General features: G+C 44.2%; 1 protein-coding gene across 5 annotated transcripts in view; it reads left to right on the forward strand.

The window, feature by feature from the left end:
- Positions 1-18,365, forward strand: part of DGKG (diacylglycerol kinase gamma) — a 197,322-nt gene that overhangs the window by 65,220 nt on the left and 113,737 nt on the right. For all 5 annotated transcript variants that reach the window (XM_032338301.1, XM_032338304.1, XM_032338312.1 and 2 more), the window contains 6 exons: positions 2,154-2,324; positions 7,184-7,233; positions 10,464-10,538; positions 11,209-11,331; positions 15,906-16,023; positions 17,610-17,698. In XM_032338301.1, coding sequence (XP_032194192.1) covers positions 2,154-2,324; positions 7,184-7,233; positions 10,464-10,538; positions 11,209-11,331; positions 15,906-16,023; positions 17,610-17,698 — 626 coding nt within the window. The remainder of the gene's footprint in view (positions 1-2,153; positions 2,325-7,183; positions 7,234-10,463; positions 10,539-11,208; positions 11,332-15,905; positions 16,024-17,609; positions 17,699-18,365) is intronic.

Below are 18,365 nucleotides of genomic sequence, written 5' to 3' on the forward strand. Positions count from 1 at the left end.
CAGGTAGTCTCATCACACATCTATGCTAATTGTTACTCAGCTGAATAATTGAGGGAAACTCTACTGATTACTCACAGAGGACCCTCTGTAGATCTCTAGAGTTCTCTCTGTGCAGCTTCCTCCTCTTTGGTGCACTGCCCTGTGAACTCTAGACACCTTGGACTCCCCAAAGTCTGCCTCTTCAATTCAGAGAGACTTGCAGGATCTGTCTGGGCTCCCCTTTCCTGTGCTGCAGCCCTCAAAACTCTTTCTGGACAGTAAGATGTGGCAATTATAGGAATCATCTCATTTGTTTTTCAGTCTCTTGGGAATCACCATTTGGTGCTACCACATTCAGTGTCCTGTGAACCACTGTTTTATATCTTTTGTCCAGTTTTTTAATTGTTTCAACAGAAGAGTATATCTGGTACGTTATTCCAATTTAGTCGAAATAAAAGTCATTGTAATAGTGTTTTAATGATGGATAGTTTGAGGATGTAACAGTAACATGAGATATAGTGGGCTATCCAGTACAAAGGATTTTTCTCATTTGTCTTTTTTTTTAAAAGATATTATCTATTTATTTGACAGAGATCACAAGTAGACAGAGAAGGAGGCGGGGGCGGGGGGGGAAGCAGGCTCCCCGCTGAGCAGAGAGCCTAATGTGGGGCTCGATCCCAGGACCCTGGACCATGACCTAAGCTGAAGGCAGAGGCTTTAACCCACTGAGCCACCCAGGCACCCCTCTCTCATTTGTCTTATATATTAGTATGTTTATCCCTAACTTGTCCTCCAGTGATTATTTAAATACTTCTGTTGCATATGTAATTTTATTACAATTTCCCCATCTCACTATCCTTATTTTTAGCTCAACTTACTCACCCTTGAGGCTTTCTGCCCCTACTTAGTAGAGGTTATATCTTCTTGCAACCTCTTAGGGTCTTGTCCAGTAGGAAGTTGTTTCCAATGATCTGGAAGCTTCCTTTCCTTGTGTTGCAGTTCTGTTTCGTAAGATCTGTCTTGGTCTCTTCAGAAGGCCTCTTGTAGTATACAGAGTGTCATTGAGACAGTGGTCTCACCCGCTGTCCATCTGGATCATTGTTAACTCCCTTCTCAGATCATAGCCCAACTCCTGGGACCCAGTTGGCTTTCATGGAACACAGCTCTACTGGCCTGACACAAACTGTTTGCCTTTGCCTGGCACTTTGGCTCTCTGAACAAAAAGTGGGCTGGTAATGTTGCCTTCCCCAGCAGGCATTACTCTCAGGGCTGCCTGTCTGTGTGCTTGTGCCTTCAGCTCTCCATTACTTAGTAGATTTTCCACTGCCGGTCTTCCTCTTACTTTTCACTGTGTTTTCTGTGAGTTGCGCCCACTTCCTGGATATTAAGAGATTATTTCTGATGGGCATGGATTTAGAGAGACTGGGAAAAGAGAGAGAGAGCTCTTAAAGTGACTTGAGAAAGTATAATTCACACAGTAGAATATAGGTGCCTGGTTTTCTCATTAGTAATAACCTCATATTTCTGAATTAGAGGACAAGAAGTATAAAAGAGACAGCGTTTTCCTATCTAAGAAAAGGGGAAACTCCAGAGGGAAAACACTCCATTCCTGCTAAATGATAAACCACTTTCTGCATATTCTTAATCCAATTGATTAGGCTTGCAGCTAGTCAAAATTCGTCCTAGTTTCTGGAAACTCGTTGATTGTTGGTCTTCTGAATATTCACCTTTTCATTTATCTTTTAATTTATTTGAGAAGAAAATTGTGAAAGAAGGCATTGGTAAATGACCAATAGTCTGGTTTTTAGAATCCTAGCCAAAACTCTATAAACTGGGTGTGTTCCCAGACCCTTAGGCTAAATGCCATTTACCTGTTGCTTATGGGCATTACTAAAAATCACTGTCATCTTTTCTGAAAATTCACAGGGTATAGGTGAATTTCTTACAAGGATATAGATTCTTAAAGGGGTCAGAATGGGACCCATTCAGAGAGTATGAACTCCACAAATTAGATATCTAGGACCACAGATTGGATCATATTTAAGTGACCAACACTTTTGAGGACACTTGTTTAAAATTCTTGCCTCTATCAAGAAAATGATGGAGTAACAAAAGGGGTTTAATATTTGTTAAATACTAAGTGCTTTTGGATGGTTTGCTTTTGGCTATTACAGAATTGAAGATCACTGAGAAGCAAGAGCCAGCTAAAGACCAAGTGGCTGCAACCCCCTTGGGAAACCCTGTTGCTCCATCTCCAGGCTCGGAATCCCCCATAGTGTACCTGAAGGATGTTGTGTGTTACCTGTCCCTGCTGGAGACAGGGAGACCTCAGGATAAGCTGGAATGTAAGTGCTCACCCTCTCAAGGGCCTTCAACTTTTCCTTAGAAGATCTAGTATCTTGTCCTTCATTCTAAGCATGCCAGAGAGCGACCTGGGATCATGGGTATTGGTGACACCTGCTTGGGGAAGGTGCTTCGGTCCTGTCACCAGCAGTGATCTGGACACATCTTACAATCCATGCTGGGAACCCAGTACCAGTTGTGTGGAGAGTAGGAAGTACATCTGAGACCTTGCCATTGAGAATCTGGATTTGGAAATTGGAGAAGTCTCAACGTGGGATTGAGACTCCCTTCCATTGCTGGCAGGATTTTCTGAAAGTCTCCAACCAGAAAGTTCCTACCTTCCCTTATTTTTCAAGGGAGGCTATTCAATATCTGTCTTCCTTGAATTCTGTACCAAGTATGGGGAATTCCTTTTTCTTTAACTATGAGGAATTCCTTTTTCTTGATCAACCTCCAGCTTGTTAAAACTTATTTCTGTTTCTTCACCCACCCCCACCTCAAGTTTTTTGGCCTCTAGAGAAAAGGGGCTAGTTAAGTGAGGGAGTTGGTTCCAAATGTGACTAAAGTTGATTTAAAAAACATATCTTCAGAGAGAGAGAGAGAGAGAGAGTAATGGCTGGTGGCAGAAAGGAAAACCCAGAGCAACTGAAAGAGCCTGGAATCTTATAGAAGATTCACTTCAGGGATGGTTTACCCCACCTCCAAGAGCCTACAGGCAGACTTTTTAAAATAGGAAATAATAGGACCTTGTTAAAAAAGATATATTGTTTTGGCTCCTCTTGGGAACTTAGTAGATATTAAGGGAAAACCCACACGTATCATAGCAAAAGTCAAAATTCCAGCTAATAAGATGACTAATCAACAAAACTTCAACAGTAACTAGGTTACTGTTTAATCTACTGGCAAGGTTAACCCTTGCCAAAACCAAAATGAAACAGTTCATTCATTAGCTGAGCTTAAAATCTCCCCCGTAGTTTTGAGGTGTTAACAATTGCAAGTCTGAAATGCTAATTTGGTGGCAAATATAGCAGGTTTCTGTATCTTTTGGCTAATGTTAAAAGTGAAATGTCAAATTATTTCTAACATTCAGCTGAAAATTGGAGTTTAAGGTATTGAATTTGTTCATATTTACCAGAGAGGATGTGGCAGATTTTTTCATATTAGTGGCTCTCAGATTGAGTCTGGTAATGGCAATAAAAAGAAACTGCATTTAAAAAAAATTTTTTTTTGTTACAGAAAATTGCCAACATAGATAAAAGTAGAAAGCACAGTAAACTTTCCTATACCTATCAGCCACCTTCAGTAATGACCCTGCTTATAATCAATCATGTTTTATTTATACTTCCCATGCACTCCCTCTGCCCCAGAATATTTTGAAGCAAATTCCAGACATCTGTATGTACCTCTAAAAATATGACTTTTTCTTAACTATAACCTCACCACCATTATCACATTGAAAGACAACAATTCCTTATTACTGCCTGTTCACAGAGAAAGCAGGCAGAGCTAAAATAAGAACAAAAGTATTCGTTTAGGGCCTCAGAATAGCAATATGGAGAACACAGATTTGGGTAGAAACCCAAAAAGTGTCCGTCCCAAAGGAACAAAAGTCAGGGGTGTTTAAAGACAAGAGGAATTCTCATGTATGTGTTTGCAGAGAATTTTGATTGGTGTTGGTAGTGGAAAACTAATCTTAATTGATATATAATTGGTGACTGAGGTTATCACTAAACAAAGTCTCTTTAATGTAGCAAATTGCAGGTGTTCAGGTTGAGTCCTTGGAATATTTGCAGTTTGGCCCCATTCAGAGTTCACAGTTCCGCCCGGTTAGGAACTGCATGAGGCCCATCTCCTTAATGGCCCCCCAGCTCCATTTTAAAGCCCCTTGACATAAGTGACTCCATTTAATTTCACCTTTTATATACCAGATATTCAGTCGGTGTTCACATTTTCCCAATTATCTTACCTATTTTTAACTGGTTGTTTGAATCAGAATCCAAATGTGGTCCCTACATTTGCCATTGCTTCTTATGTTTCTTCTATTTTAATCTTCTGCTTATTATTTTCCTTGTAATTTTTTATTGTAGAAACTTGGTTATATTTGTCCTCTAGAGCTTTTAATCTTTTTTTAAATTAAACCAGATGAATTCAAATCCTCTCCTGATTTTAATGACTGAAAACAACTTAAGCTTTTCTCTTTTAATAACCAAACGTGCATCTTTTGGGAAATAATATCCTGAAATCCCACCTATTATCCATTCATTAACAATTACTCTCATTGTTGAAGACCTTTTACCTGCTAATCACTTTTTTTTTCTTTTTAAAGATTTTATTTTTTTATTTGACAGATCACAATTAGGCCGAGAGGCAGGCAGAGAGAGAGGGGGAAGCAGGGTCCCTGCTAAGCAGAAAGCCCAATGTGGGGCTCAATCCCAGGACCCTGAGATCGTGACCTGAGCCGAAGGCAGAGGCTTTAACCCACTGAGCCACCTAGCCGCCCCTCTGCTAATCACTTTAAATGCATTATCTCATTTTAACCTCACAATAACCTGAGAAGATCAATGTGATTATTCTCATTTTAAGTGTAAACGACTTGCCCAAGGACATGCTGGTCTTAAACGGGATACTTTATTCCTGTGCTTTCTGGTTCAGCTGTCCCTGCATTATAGGACCAGGGGAGCTCCCCATGGGAGTCACCCGGGTCCCAGGGTCTGGGAACAGCAGTGGTGGGAAAGCCTGCCCTTTCCATCATCCAGCATCTGTTTGGCAACTCAGCCTCCTATGCTGAGTGCCTCTGATTAGGACATTCTGAAGACTCAGAGAATAAGAAGGCCATGACCCTACTTTGAAGGAATCTTGACTCCTGGCACAATCACCCCACTGAACAAACGCAAGGCACAGGGATGTCACAACATTAGAAAGATGTGATGACACACAAGCAACCTAACAGGAGTGTCGTGACCTGTGGGTACATGCTGAGAGGTCTAGAGTGGGTATGTGGGGGAAGGGTCAGTCAGGGAGGCCCAATGAAGGGTTCCAAGAACAGGAGGAAAATGAAGATGTGTCAGCTCTGCTCCTGACTCCGCTTACTTCTGAGATCACAAACAGGATCTCTACCTTTAAGATGAGTGAAATGCAGTTTCCCAAGTCCCAAAAATGAAAATTTAGTCCTTTGCCCAAATTTCTGTCCCAGGTCTTTCTTATCCTGCATCACCTCCCTAAAGCTAGAACATGCTAAAGGATGTTCTGAATAGCACATTGACATTTTAAGAAAAACAAATACAACAGCTTCTATAATGGTAACTACATCATAGCTTTGTTGAGGATTCCATCAGCAGTAATGATAGCGTGTACAGCACAGTGCATCGTACTTATTAAATGCCACATATAAATGTTTGTTAATGAAAGAAAGCAACAATAAATAACATCTGGGGGCACCTGGGTGGCTCAGTGGGTTAAAGCCTCTGCCTTCGGCTCAGGTCATGATCTGAGTCCTGGGATCAAGTCCTGCATCGGGCTCTCTGCTCAGCAGGGAGCCTGCTTCCTCTTTCTCTCTCTGTCTGCCTGCCTCTCTGCCTACTTGTAAAATAAATAAAATAGGGTTTTTAAATAAATAAATAAATAAAAATTTAAAAAATAAAAATAAATAACATCTGTTGAGTGCTTTCTCCATTTCAGGTGCCATGGGACGAGGAGTAGGGCACATGAATCTGTCTGTATAAGCTTGATCTTCCTGAAATCTTTAAAGAGGCCAAAACATTTAGATGTCACAATATTGATTTTTAGAGTGATCATAGCTGGCATAAAATTCTGAGGTTAAAGAAATGATGTTGGACTTCTTTGCTTGCTCTGGGGTTGTTAAGAGAAAGAACACATCAATTTAAACTTCCCTGAATATCGTTTTTGGAGAGTGAAGTTGTCAAAACCTTCTCTTAAAGCCTTTCTAAGGGGCGCCTGGGTGGCTCAGTGGGTTAAAGCCTCTGACTTCGGCTCAGGTCATGATCCCAGGGTCCTGGGATCGAGCCCCGAATTGGACTATCTCCTCTGCGGGAAGCCTGCTTCCTCCCCTGTCTCTGCCTACTTGTGATCTCTGTCTGTCCAATAAATAAATAAATAAATAAATAAATAAATCTTAAAACAAAACAAAACAAAGAAAACCCTAAGTATTAAAAAGGCCAGCAAAAATATTTACTATGTATGTAGTCTTACTTGGCATGTTTCTTTTATGAACATTTTATATTTATTTTATACATATCTTGTAGGATATTGTATGCTTATTTATATTTCTTATATAGAACAATTAAAATTATTACAGAGAAAAAAAATTGACCGATCATTTACATACTAATCCTCATTTAAAAAAAATAAAAGACCTAGGAGGAAGGGGAACCATTGTAATCTCCATCTTACAGATAAAGAAACATGGCTCAATGAAGTTAAATGACTTGTCTGATGCCCTTGAGGTAATAGGACAAGGCCTAAATCCACACCCTTTCTGGGTGCAGTAAAAGCAGTGTCCCATTTATAGTTCTAGTGCTCCCAGCAGCCGGGCACTTGTGAGCTGTGTTCCAGTGATGCTGCAAGGGTATGCACCCTCCACCAGGAACCACACCGCCACCTGGATCTCATCAGCCATGGAGTTATTGCTTAGACAGGTCCAGAAGCCAGACGGCTAGGTTCTCCTCCCCTTTTCCACCCTCTGTGTAAGAAATCAGACTCTGTACTTTGGAGGGTGGGTGAGCTGGCTGCAGGGGCTTTCGCCCCAGCGACAGAACTGAGCTAAAGACTGGCAGCATCAAAGCCCCAGCCCATCTGTGGTGCCCAGAGGACACGTCGAGCCTCACCGCTGTGTCTCTTGCAGTCATGTTTCGTCTCTATGATTCGGATGAGAACGGTCTCCTGGACCAAGCGGTAAGCTCTCATTCCAAATGTCCCTCCTGAAACCAAGAAAATCTGGGGGAGAAGGGAGCAGGTGGAGGAACAGTCTAAAACCCCCCAGTTCTAACATTAGAGAATAGCAGTGTCTTGATAGAGCCTGCAGGAATCAGGGTAGAACCCCCCACTGCTACTTCCCAGAGGGCCAGCTTGGGGGAGAACGAACTCCACCTGACGTTTTCATTCCCGAAGCCTTGGATCTCACCATTTCAGAAGGGGAGTTGCTTTAGTATCTTATCTAGTTGAACTTCCCAGTCTTCCTCTTATATCCAGAGCGTAGCTCAACCAGTCTGGTTCTTTCTGCTCTGAGCAAATGGTCCCGTCCCGTTGTACCCGGGAAGGCCTCAGACCCGCCCCCGCTCTCCCTCAGGAACAGGCAAGGACACAACAGGGATCATGGAGTGAAAAGAGGTATGGAAGGCAGAGAGGGGAGAAGGCAAACAATCAGGCAGCTCTGCGCTCATCACCGGCACTGTTAGAGACGGGGCTCCTTAACAGAAAGGCTGTGAGGTTGAGAGGCAAGGGACGGAGTCACACCAGCCCCACAGGGAGGAAGGAAACAAGTCCACTAGACCAACGAAGTCATCCCCAAGTCCTCTAAACCCCAAGGCTCCTTTAAGGGATCCCATAGCCACAAGGTAATGCCGTGGGCTGCATCACGCCAGAGAACAACCAGAGAATCACAGACTTGCAAGCATTTGATCAACACACGTTAATGGAGTGTCTGCCCCACGTCAAGCACTACTTCGAGCGCTGGGGCTATGTCAGTGAAGCCAACAGACACAAATCTGTGCCCTCATGAAGCTTTTGTTCTAGCGCAAGCACGCGCCCTACAAAGCTGAGCGAGGTATGTGTCAGAGAGAGGTGCGAGTCGGAAGGAAAATAAAGGAGGGAAAGGAAGTGTTGGAGGGAGCAGTTTAGCTAGAGGAGCCAAGGATGGTGTCCCTCCGGGGATCTGTGAACAGGGACTGGAAGGAAGTGAGGGAGTGAGTCAGGGGGACATCCAGAGGAGACCCTTCCAGGCTGAGGCAGCCCCAAGTGCGAGGGGCCAGAGGGGTGCTTGGAATGCCAGCAGATGAATGAGGAGGGAACTTGACGGAACAGAACAGCAAGGAGGTCAGAGTGAGAGGTAATAGAGATGAGATCAGGGAAAGAATGACCAGGAGTGGTTGTGGGGAGAGTTCACAAAACCCAGCAAGTTGTAGAGGGGATTGGAAGTTTGTCTTTTACTCTGGAGGAAGGGAGAACCATTGGGGGTTTTGAACAGAGGGGTGACACAACTTGGGTTTAACCAGATCACTCTAGCTTGCTGTGTTGCAACTAGGCTGTAGGGACACCAGCAGGGACGCCAGTTTGGAGGCTATTGGAATAAACAAGATAAGAGATGCTGATAACATGCACCAGAGTAGAAGCATTGCAGATGGTAAGAAGGGGTTAAGTTCCAGATCTGTTGGGAAGACAACACTGGTGGATGGAAGTGAGTGTTTATAGAGACACCCAATTCAATTTTCCACAGAAGATCTCCGGCAGATGGATGCCTAGGATCTATGTGAACACTCTCAGGAGTGGAGAGTTCACCCTCTGCCTCAAGACTGTCGTTCCACTGTTGGGGGAACAGGTAGAGAGGGCTTCCTTCCTACACAGAAGGCACCTCTCGCCTACCAGAGAAATTCTCAGCACAAAAGAGGATTCGGTTTCCCTCTCCCCCTCCCCCAACCTAGCAGTGAGACCAAAATAGGCCAGCCTCCAACCGCTCCTTCCCTATACCCCTTGGCTTACTTCTGCCCTGTGTAGGTGACCAGGACAGCGGACCAGTGGAAAATCGATCCTATACCGTAGGTCTTTAAGATTTAGAAGGTACTGTCCCATCTCCCCCAAGACCTTCACTAAGCTCAAATTCCCCCAGTGTTCTACACTGTTTCTCATAAGGCAGGCTTAAATAACCACTCTGACCAAGCTCTGGTTTGAAAGTGCCATTCTTAAAATATGACACAGAACTGAACCTATTCCTCCAAGACTTGTTAAGTAGTCACATGTGGCCTGAACAGAGTGGACATCTGGGGAACAAGTTCTTCCTAAGATCTGCCTATTCTGCTTCCTGAAAATGCCTTCCCATTCACACAGACCAAGACTGAGTCTAATTCTTAGTTCCTGAATCACATTGTTTTAATCAAGGACTCTTGAACCCAGCTTAATCCACCAAGCTCTTTTTTTGCTGGAAAATCTGTTGCACCCTGTCCCCACTGCTTGGCCCACTACTTTACCTCCATTTATTACCTCATCTGTGATTTTGCAATGAATTTTTAAAATTTTAAATAGAATGTAATTTTTTAAATCCCTCCTGGTTTTTAGGTTGCTTATTTTAACCCAGCATCCTACGTGGTGGAGATAACACTTTTGAACTTGGCTTCCATTCACCAACGTGTCTCCCCAGATCAGTCTTACTATGAACATCTTCCATGGTGCCCAAGAGATACAAATGCCTCCTCAGTCTAGTGTGTTGCCATGCGACTCTTGGTGCACTGATTCATTCCCATCCAGCAGTTCTGTGAGGTCTTAAAGAAAGCCTGACCTTGGTACTAAACAAAAGTCTTGCTTACCAGGCAGGTGTAGCCCTTATAAATGTCCTAATCAGAGTCCTGGGCTCAGGGCTAGGCAAGATGCAGAGGAAAGAGAGACACTCAAAAGATAGAGTTAAGACCTGAGCTAGGACCAATACAGTGGCCCTACATCCACCTGCAAATTGACCCCTGAGGGATATAGATGGATGCCAAGTTGCTAAAGCTTTGGGAATGAGGAGCAATAAAAGAGGGTGAGGGGAGAGAACTGCCTTGGTTTAGTATTTAGGAAGTATTTAGGAAGCAAGAATCACAAAGGAGAAAACAGGAGTGCCTTCTCTCCTGAGACTAACAGAATTGAGGAAGGAAGTTGAGTTCAGGGGGAGTCCAAGAAGAAGACAGTGAGCTTTCTGCATACCTGCGGCTTGCCCATGTTCTTTGTTTCTTGTGAGCGTCTACTCTCCACAGAGCTTTGTAGTTGGGGCTGAAAAAGAGAGCAGAAAAAAATGGTGAGCTCCTTAGGAAAGGCCAGTGTGTTACACGGCTGCTTCTCACGCTTTGTCCTGCCCATCTTCCCACGGGGTTTGGTTTTGGGTCTTGCTCATGAAAACACATCTTCAGTGGTTCTGTTCTCTTGATGTTTTCTAGGAAATGGATCGTATTGTCAACCAGATGCTTCACATTGCCCAGTATCTGGAGTGGGATCCCACAGAGCTGAGGCCTGTAAGTTTCTAGAAGCAAGGGGAGATGTCCAAGTGAACTTCCGAATGAAAGCAAGATAAAATGTTGACCGTGCATGCGCTCCCAGACTCACCCTCTCATAGGCAGCTTCTCTGGGGTCCTATGCCTTGACCTCTGTTTTCTCTAGGAAAAAATTGAAAAATAGGAAAAATTGAAAGACATAATTTAAATAATAATACCTAATAATGCTCCCTAACCTTTCCACCAGAGCTAAATTTTTATAACAAGGGTTCAAGGAATTTAGAACTAGAAAGAATTTTAAAGATTTTCTCAATCACCAGATAATATTAGTAGCTACATTTGGGGGCTCCTATGAGTCAGGTACTAGATGAGACATTTTCTATACCTTTTCTCTTATCATCACTACACTGCTACCCACATAGCAATATTATTTTCATTTTAGAGGTGAGCGAAGCCGAACCCAGAGAGTGGGGGTGGCTTGCCCAAGGCCACGTAGGACAGGGCAGGGCAGGGCATGGAACCCTGGCCTCCTCACTGCTGTTTGCTCCCTCACTGCTCTGCCTGCTGTAAATCAGAGCACAAAGGGGTAAAACACAAAGCGGATAACACAGCAAAAGAGAAAGAAGGGGACAGAGGGAGGCAGGGAAGTGCAGGATGAAAGTGGACAATTGTTGCTCTCTGGGTTCTGCAGATACTGAAGGAGATGTTGCAGGGGATGGACTATGACCGGGACGGCTTTGTGTCTCTAGAGGAATGGGTCCATGGAGGGATGACCACCATCCCACTGCTGGTCCTGCTGGGCATGGACGACTCTGTAAGTCAGCAAGCCTGAGCTCAGAGAGCTCTTATCTTTCAGAAGCATCAGGTTCCATGCGGAAATCAACATCTATATATGGCCTTGGCTTCTTCCCTTTCCCATTGGGCACACCATAGCCTCTAAGCCAGCCCCAAAGTCCTCTTTTTCCACCTGTTAGTGCCTGGTATATATTCATTCATTTGACTGAGAACACTGACTAAATTAAATAAAGGTACTGCTCTGAACACAGTAAGGGGATTCAAAAATAATATTCCCCTACCAGAAGCTTAGACTCAACCAGGTGGGTTGAGGATTTGTGTGGGGGGAGTCAAGGAAGAATCCCATCATTTCAACAAATTAGGGTAAAATATGCTAAGAGTCTTGACAAAAGAAGGAAAGGAGGAAGGGAAGGAAAGATACTGATGTGTCCCAAAGTAGAGGTTTTTCAGTGATACTATCTTATTTAACCATCAAAACAACCGGATAAGATATATATTTTTCCCCAATTTGTATAGATGGAAAACTGAAATTCTGGGCCTAAAGAGCAAAGGAAGAGCCAGAATTTATTTGCACTTGACTCCAAAGATCCCATGCTTTCGAAACCTCCCATATTGAGGAGTGAGAAAGTGGGAAAAAGCCTTGGGGTCGTTTGGCCTGTTGGGAAGTACCATGTGGGAGTCTGAGGTCTCATCCTTGAGTATAAAGGTCAGGTAGAAAGCCCTTAGAGGGTGATGTTGGATCTGGTTCCAAGGACGGGTATGATTGGCCGATGGGAAATGATAGAAGAGAAAGTTTATGGCTGGGAGAAAAGCTTGATCAAAGACCTAAATGAAAGAAAGTTCAGAGCATATTAGAGAAACCTCCCAGTTTTACCAGAATAGGGAATACATAAAGAGGTTTGATGTGAAATCCATGGTAATATAAGCCGCATCTGATCTGGTCTCCTTATCTGGCAAGGGAAATCGCTTCCATACACAAAGGAAAGATAAGAACTAGATGGTGGTAAATGCTTGATGTCACTGAATGGTGGACTGTTGCACAGGTTGTGGACAACACCTCTTCGAGATTACAGAAATGCCATAGAGAGGAAGTTCAGTTGGGTTAGCCTCTCGCTGGCTGCCATTGCCCATAATGTCTCCATCTGACGGCTCTGCAGTTAAGAAGCTGAGCCTCCATTCCCAACACTCAAGAACAAAGAATCCTGCAATCATCTTAGCATGTCCAGCACTTCCCAAGTGCTAAGTAGAAATCAAGGAACCAGGAACTATATAACTTCTGCCTTCTTATTCCTTAAGACCCAAAAAGTCAGAGCTGGAAATGATGTTGGTGATCCACACGTTAGTCTCTCTCTTTTACAAACTGAGGGTCAGAGAAGTAAAGGGACTTGCCCTCAGGCACACCCAGTTAGTACCAGAGGCCAACTGCCATATTCCGGAAGAGAATATGCTTATTCAGTGATTCCTTACCAAGAACCTATCATATGTAATAATCTACCTGAGCTAGGGCATGGTGGGCTCAGATAAGGAAGGCACAGTTTCTGCTATCGGTACTTGAATCAAAGTGGAAGTTCCAGCATTCCTGTTTTTTTTCCTGAAATGTGAGAATGGAGGTGAGACATTTTAACCACAAGGAAGCAATTTCTATTTCCTATTCTGTTTTGGACTTGCTAAGTCCAAGGCAGCATACAACTCTTTTCATGGAGGGGATCTACTCTCATATGGCTGGAGGAGGGAGAGAGGTCTATTTCTTCAACATTACCCCTGATGTCTCCCCCAAATGCCAAACCAGCCTTGTAGAAGACCGTAATTTACATCAATAAAGGGGCAAACAAAAGCAAATGTGAATGTAGCTTTTATCAAAAGTCTTAAGTGCATTTAAAAATATGCACTAAATTGTAAGTTTTTACATTTAATATTCAAGATTCTAGAGAAAGCATCCCTAGGTAGCTTAAAAAAATCACATAGCCCCTTTAGTTTTTTCAAAACGCACATGAGACAACTAAAAAGTCAGGAGATCTCTGAATGGCACAAATGCAGAGGAGAAATGGTCTGCCTCCCGGGTACCAGGCTGGCACTGGGGAGGTGACACCCACATCATGCAGACTCCGTTGTGCGGAAATGAAAGGGCCACGTGGTGGCGCTATAACCCAAGCAGAAATGTTATTTCAGCCTTCATCTGGGTCCTTTTGCTTCTAACCCCACATCCACGAAAATAGTATCTAAGAAAACAAAACCATCTGATTGAGTTAATAAAGGGATTTTCAGGTAAAATGACAGCTCTGTAGGGTAGATGAAGAAGCTGTGCTGAAGACTGCTGTGATTTCCCTTCTGTCCATAAAGGAAAACCCTAGAATGTGTAAGTAGGGGGAGGGATGAAAGGAGCATAGACTCAGGCCAGCAAGACCAAGTTATGAAATAAGTCGTTTGTTATTTTATAGTCTTGGACTATTTATATAACTTCTCCAGGGCCCTCTTTCTTCATTTCTGGGATAGGCATAAATCTACCTCCTTACAAACACTCTACTTGCTTTGTGTTCCCCAGCGTCTAACACAGAGAGAAACTTAATAAAAGTTTTAATTCACAATGTGGTAAGCGCTGGATTAGGAGCTTGACTTACGTTATTTCACTTGATTCTTACAGACATCCTTTGGATGTTTATCAAGTGAATGGATGAATCAATCTTTCCCTAAATCATTTAATCAATCAGTAAATCTATTTACTAAAGTGGAAACCATTAAACAAAAAGCTATAATTCTATAAAACTCAGATCTTTAAAGAAGCAGTGTTTTGAGGCAGTAAGAAGAAAAATGCTTAGCCCTTCTTTGGGGAGGGGACCAGCATTCGGAAGAGCAGATGGCACTTCCCTGGAGACCATGAGGAGCCCAGTCTGGGCACAGAGACAGATCTGGCTGCCGTGACCACCCCAAACCAGAGGTGCGCAGAAGTAGGAACTGGGTGTGAGTCCAGCACGCTGTCTCTATGTCAGTGCCCCCGACCTGATTCCAGTAGTTCTTACCGCCCTTAAGACCGGCCCAAGGATGTTGGTCTTTTGATGGAGCCCAAGACAAACGTTCAGGGACAGCATACATGAAGGCATGTTCCTGAAGCCACAGCCTCCCATGAGGCTGAGCTCCCAGAGCTAGAAGTTGGAAGATCTAATGGCACTTAGCAATATGGTTTTTAAGACACCAAGGGATGCTTTCTTCAGAATTTTGAATATCAAATGTAAAAAACTTATAATTTGGTGCCTATGTAAAAATAAATGCATTAGACTTTCAATTAATAGAAGTTACGTTCACATTTGCTTTTGTTTGCCCCTTTACCGTTGTAAATTACGGTCTTCTAGGAGGCTGGTTTAGCATTTGGGGGAGACATTGGGTGTAATGTTGAAGATACAGTTTCTCTCTCTCCCTCCTGCAGCCTTAGGAGAGTGGACTCCCCTCTCATATGTGGTTGTATGAGGCTTGGCTTCACTTGTGGGTAAGGATGAATTTGCTTCTGGGCCAAGTCAGGAGGAAGTGGTTTAACCTCTGTCTATCTCTCTTTACTATTTTATCTGTGTACAGAAAGTTGAAAGAAGTGTGTTGTTTTTGCTAAATGACTTTTTCCTGATTACAAAACTGGTACACTCTCACTGAAGAAGAAAACATGGAAAACATTTTTTTTTTGGAAAAAACGGTAAGGAGAAATTAGAGATTAAAATACATCTGTGGTACTGCTAACAGTAGCTAACTTCTGTTAACAGTTCAGTGACGTTTCTTCCCATCTTAGATCTTGTGTTAAACTGAGATTATAATACATCATCAAATTTGCATTCACTTAGCATTGTATCATGAGCACATTCCAATGCCATTAGATAATCTTTTTAGTATCTTTTTGATGATCCATTAACAATAAATCCAACTAACCTTTGGAAAATTTTTGCAACCTTCAGGATATTTCCAGTTTTCCCTTTTTTAAAAACAGTTTTGGATTAAACACCTGGAAGAGCACAAAAATGTTCGTCTGACTTTCAAACATCATTTTTTGAGGGGGTCCCTGGGAGGCTTAGTTGGTTAAATGGTCAGCTCTTGATTTCAGCTCAGGTCATGATCTCGGTCCTGGGATCAAGCTCCACGTTGGGCTCTCTGCTCCAGAGTCTGCTTCTCCCTCTCCCTCGATCCCTGACCCCCCCTTCAAATAAATAAATCATTTTTTTAAAGAATTATTTCTTTAGAATAGAACCCAAGAAGCAGAATTTCTAAGTCAAAAGCTGTAAACATTTAAAGGATGATGATGGACAGATGGATGGATAGACAGACAGACGATGGATAAGGAATTTGTTCTGACTTACCCTTCTGCCAGCCACATAGGAGAGGTCTTCTTTTATCCCCACTCAGATATTCCTGATTTTTAATATTTGCTAATTCTAGAAACAAAGAATTTTATCTTGATTTGCACTTCTTTTGAAAGAGTCCCTAAAACAGTTAAACGACTCTCTTGTATTCCACATGTGAGAAGAGTCTTTTTAGAAAAAAAGAGAAATGTCCAGGAGCCACCACCCCCGCCCCCCGCCAGCCTGCTCAGCATCTCCTTTGCTCGTACCCCTGCAGGGCTCCAAGGGGGACGGGAGGCACGCCTGGACCATGAAGCACTTCAAGAAGCCCACCTACTGCAACTTCTGCCACATCATGCTGATGGGCGTTCGGAAGCAAGGCCTGTGCTGCATCTGTGAGTCAGCTTCCTTCAAACCCCTTACCCCGGGAATGGCCCTGCTCTGCACATACCTAAGCCATTCTTCAGGACAGTCTAGGGATTGCTACTTCTAGCTTGAAGGACCCCACAGCAGGGAATAAAGCAAGAGCTCTCTGTCCTTTTTTTTTTGCATTACCCATGTGAAATGGACAACCGCTGTCCTGTCATTGGAATTCTGCCAAGGGCCACTGAGCCCTGGCAGGGGTGGGGGGGAGATTCACGTTCATACATCATTTTGAAACATCTCACGCTCATTTGAGTTGGGTTTTTCTAGCGAATGTTTATTTTGCTGAAGCTGGGGGTGTTTCTTAAGAAATAAGATAAAACTGCTATATAAATGCAATGGAAATTAAAATTCCGCTGCTTCTCTTTATGATCCATTTAGTAAAGTCAGAAAAGAGAGGAGGGAAGAAAGCTCAGGGAGAAAGGAGGGAAGGAGACCAGAAAGGAGAACCGGAGAAAGATGGAAAGGGCAGGAAGGAGAAGGGGTGTTGTAGGAAGGAGAGTGGAGAGAGAGCGCAGGGGGAGAGGAGGAGAGGCTACAGCACACAAAGGCTTTATAGGGCCCAGGGGCTGTGGCACAGAGTCCCACCAGCTACCTTACCACAGAGGCAGCAAACCCTCTGCCGGGACCCACCAGGCGCTGGTGAGCTGCGGCTGCAGGAGAGCCCCTGAGTGCAGGTCAGGCCACTGAACGTTTATCCAAGCTGCACACATGAGCTAGTCAGCAAGTGACATGGCCACAGAAGCCACCTGAGCAGGGCTGGGCCGTGGGTCTACCAAGAGCAAGTGCCCATGGGAGAGTGAAGCCCCCCCCCCCCCGGTCCCTCCAGCACCCAGTCACGTCCAGCCCTCACACACACTCCTCTTATAGAAGAACCCAGTCTCATTCCTGGTAGGTTCGAGGCCTGTGGGCCTTCCTGTTTGCGTAGTAAGAAGTGGTAACAACACAATAATAATTTATGGGAGAGCTATTCTGACACACACAACGCTATACAAACTATCTCATCTGATGCTGTAAAAGCCTTGCAAAGAGAAAGAGAGCCCATTTTATCCCAATTTTATAGAAAATACTGAATTTCAGAGACAGGAAGAAAGTTACCCACGATCGTGTGTGCGGTGACCAGTGGCAGAGCCAGAGTTCAGGCCCAGGCCTGCCTAATTCCAAAGTGAGGAGCACCCCTGGTCTTTCCGTTTCCTCTCCAGAATGCATGGCATTGGTTGTACTGAGCAGGTTACACTTCCCTTAAGTGGAACGTCTTTTCTGGGGATGTTTTCTTCCTGCATTCATGCTCTGCAGAGGCAGTGTGGTGGGGTAGAGGGTACAGAAACGTGTCTGGGAGAGAACTATGGACTCTCCTCTCACTGAGCAACTGGAGGCAGTTTCAAATTTCCATTTGGAAAACCAGTGCCCATAGGTTCCCGGCCTCTAACCGGTCACCCAGAGGGAGGCACAGAACTCGGTTGGAGTGGAGGTGGTGGGCAGACGGCTGAACCTTCCTAGGTAACCACTCACAAGCACTTTCTTTCTTTCTATCTTTCTTTTTTTTTCTTTTTTCCAGACTGCAAGTACACTGTCCATGAACGCTGTGTCTCCAAAAACATTCCTGGATGTGTCAAAACATACTCAAAAACCAAAAGGGGTGGTGAGGTTAGTGATCTCTCCTGCCTTGTTCTTCTGCATGCTGCATCCCAGGCAACATGTCCATTACCACAGACTCCTGGGCAGGAAGCTTTCTCAGGCCCCTGCTCTGCCTCGGGGACAGCCTTTATATCATCCTGTTCATCCATCAACCCATCAGCATCTTCCTGGTACCCACCATGTGCCAAGCACTGTGCTAGGGGGTCCCCAGGTTACAAGATGGTCCCCAGCTTGTGCTGTCTTGTAGGAGAGCTACAGACACGTAAGCAAAGTATAAGCAAGTGAGATGTAGGATAACAGTAGGGCTGTGTGGGACAGACAGTGGAGACACCAGGGAGGAGGCTGGGGAAGGTTCCACAGAAGAAGTGGCATTTGAGTTGTGCCTTGAGCCCAAATTGGGAGGACTTCACAAGGCATCAGGGAGGACAAGGCACCCCAGGCCAAAGAAGCCTTGAGTGCAAGGCATGGAGACGTGGCCTAGTCTAGGATCTGTACTTAGTCTGGTGGGACTGGAACAGAGGATGCTTAAAGGGAAGTGACAGGAGATGTCCTCCAGAAGTGGTAGGTCTGGCCTGGGGAAGTTCTCGCGAGGCCAGCTGAGGTGTCAGAAAGGCATCTCCTGCACAGTGAAGGGGCCTCTGCAGAGTTGTAACCCCGTGAAGAGACACGAAGAGAT

Source organism: Mustela erminea, chromosome 1 (assembly GCF_009829155.1).
Source record: "Mustela erminea isolate mMusErm1 chromosome 1, mMusErm1.Pri, whole genome shotgun sequence".
NCBI lineage: Eukaryota > Metazoa > Chordata > Mammalia > Carnivora > Mustelidae > Mustela > Mustela erminea.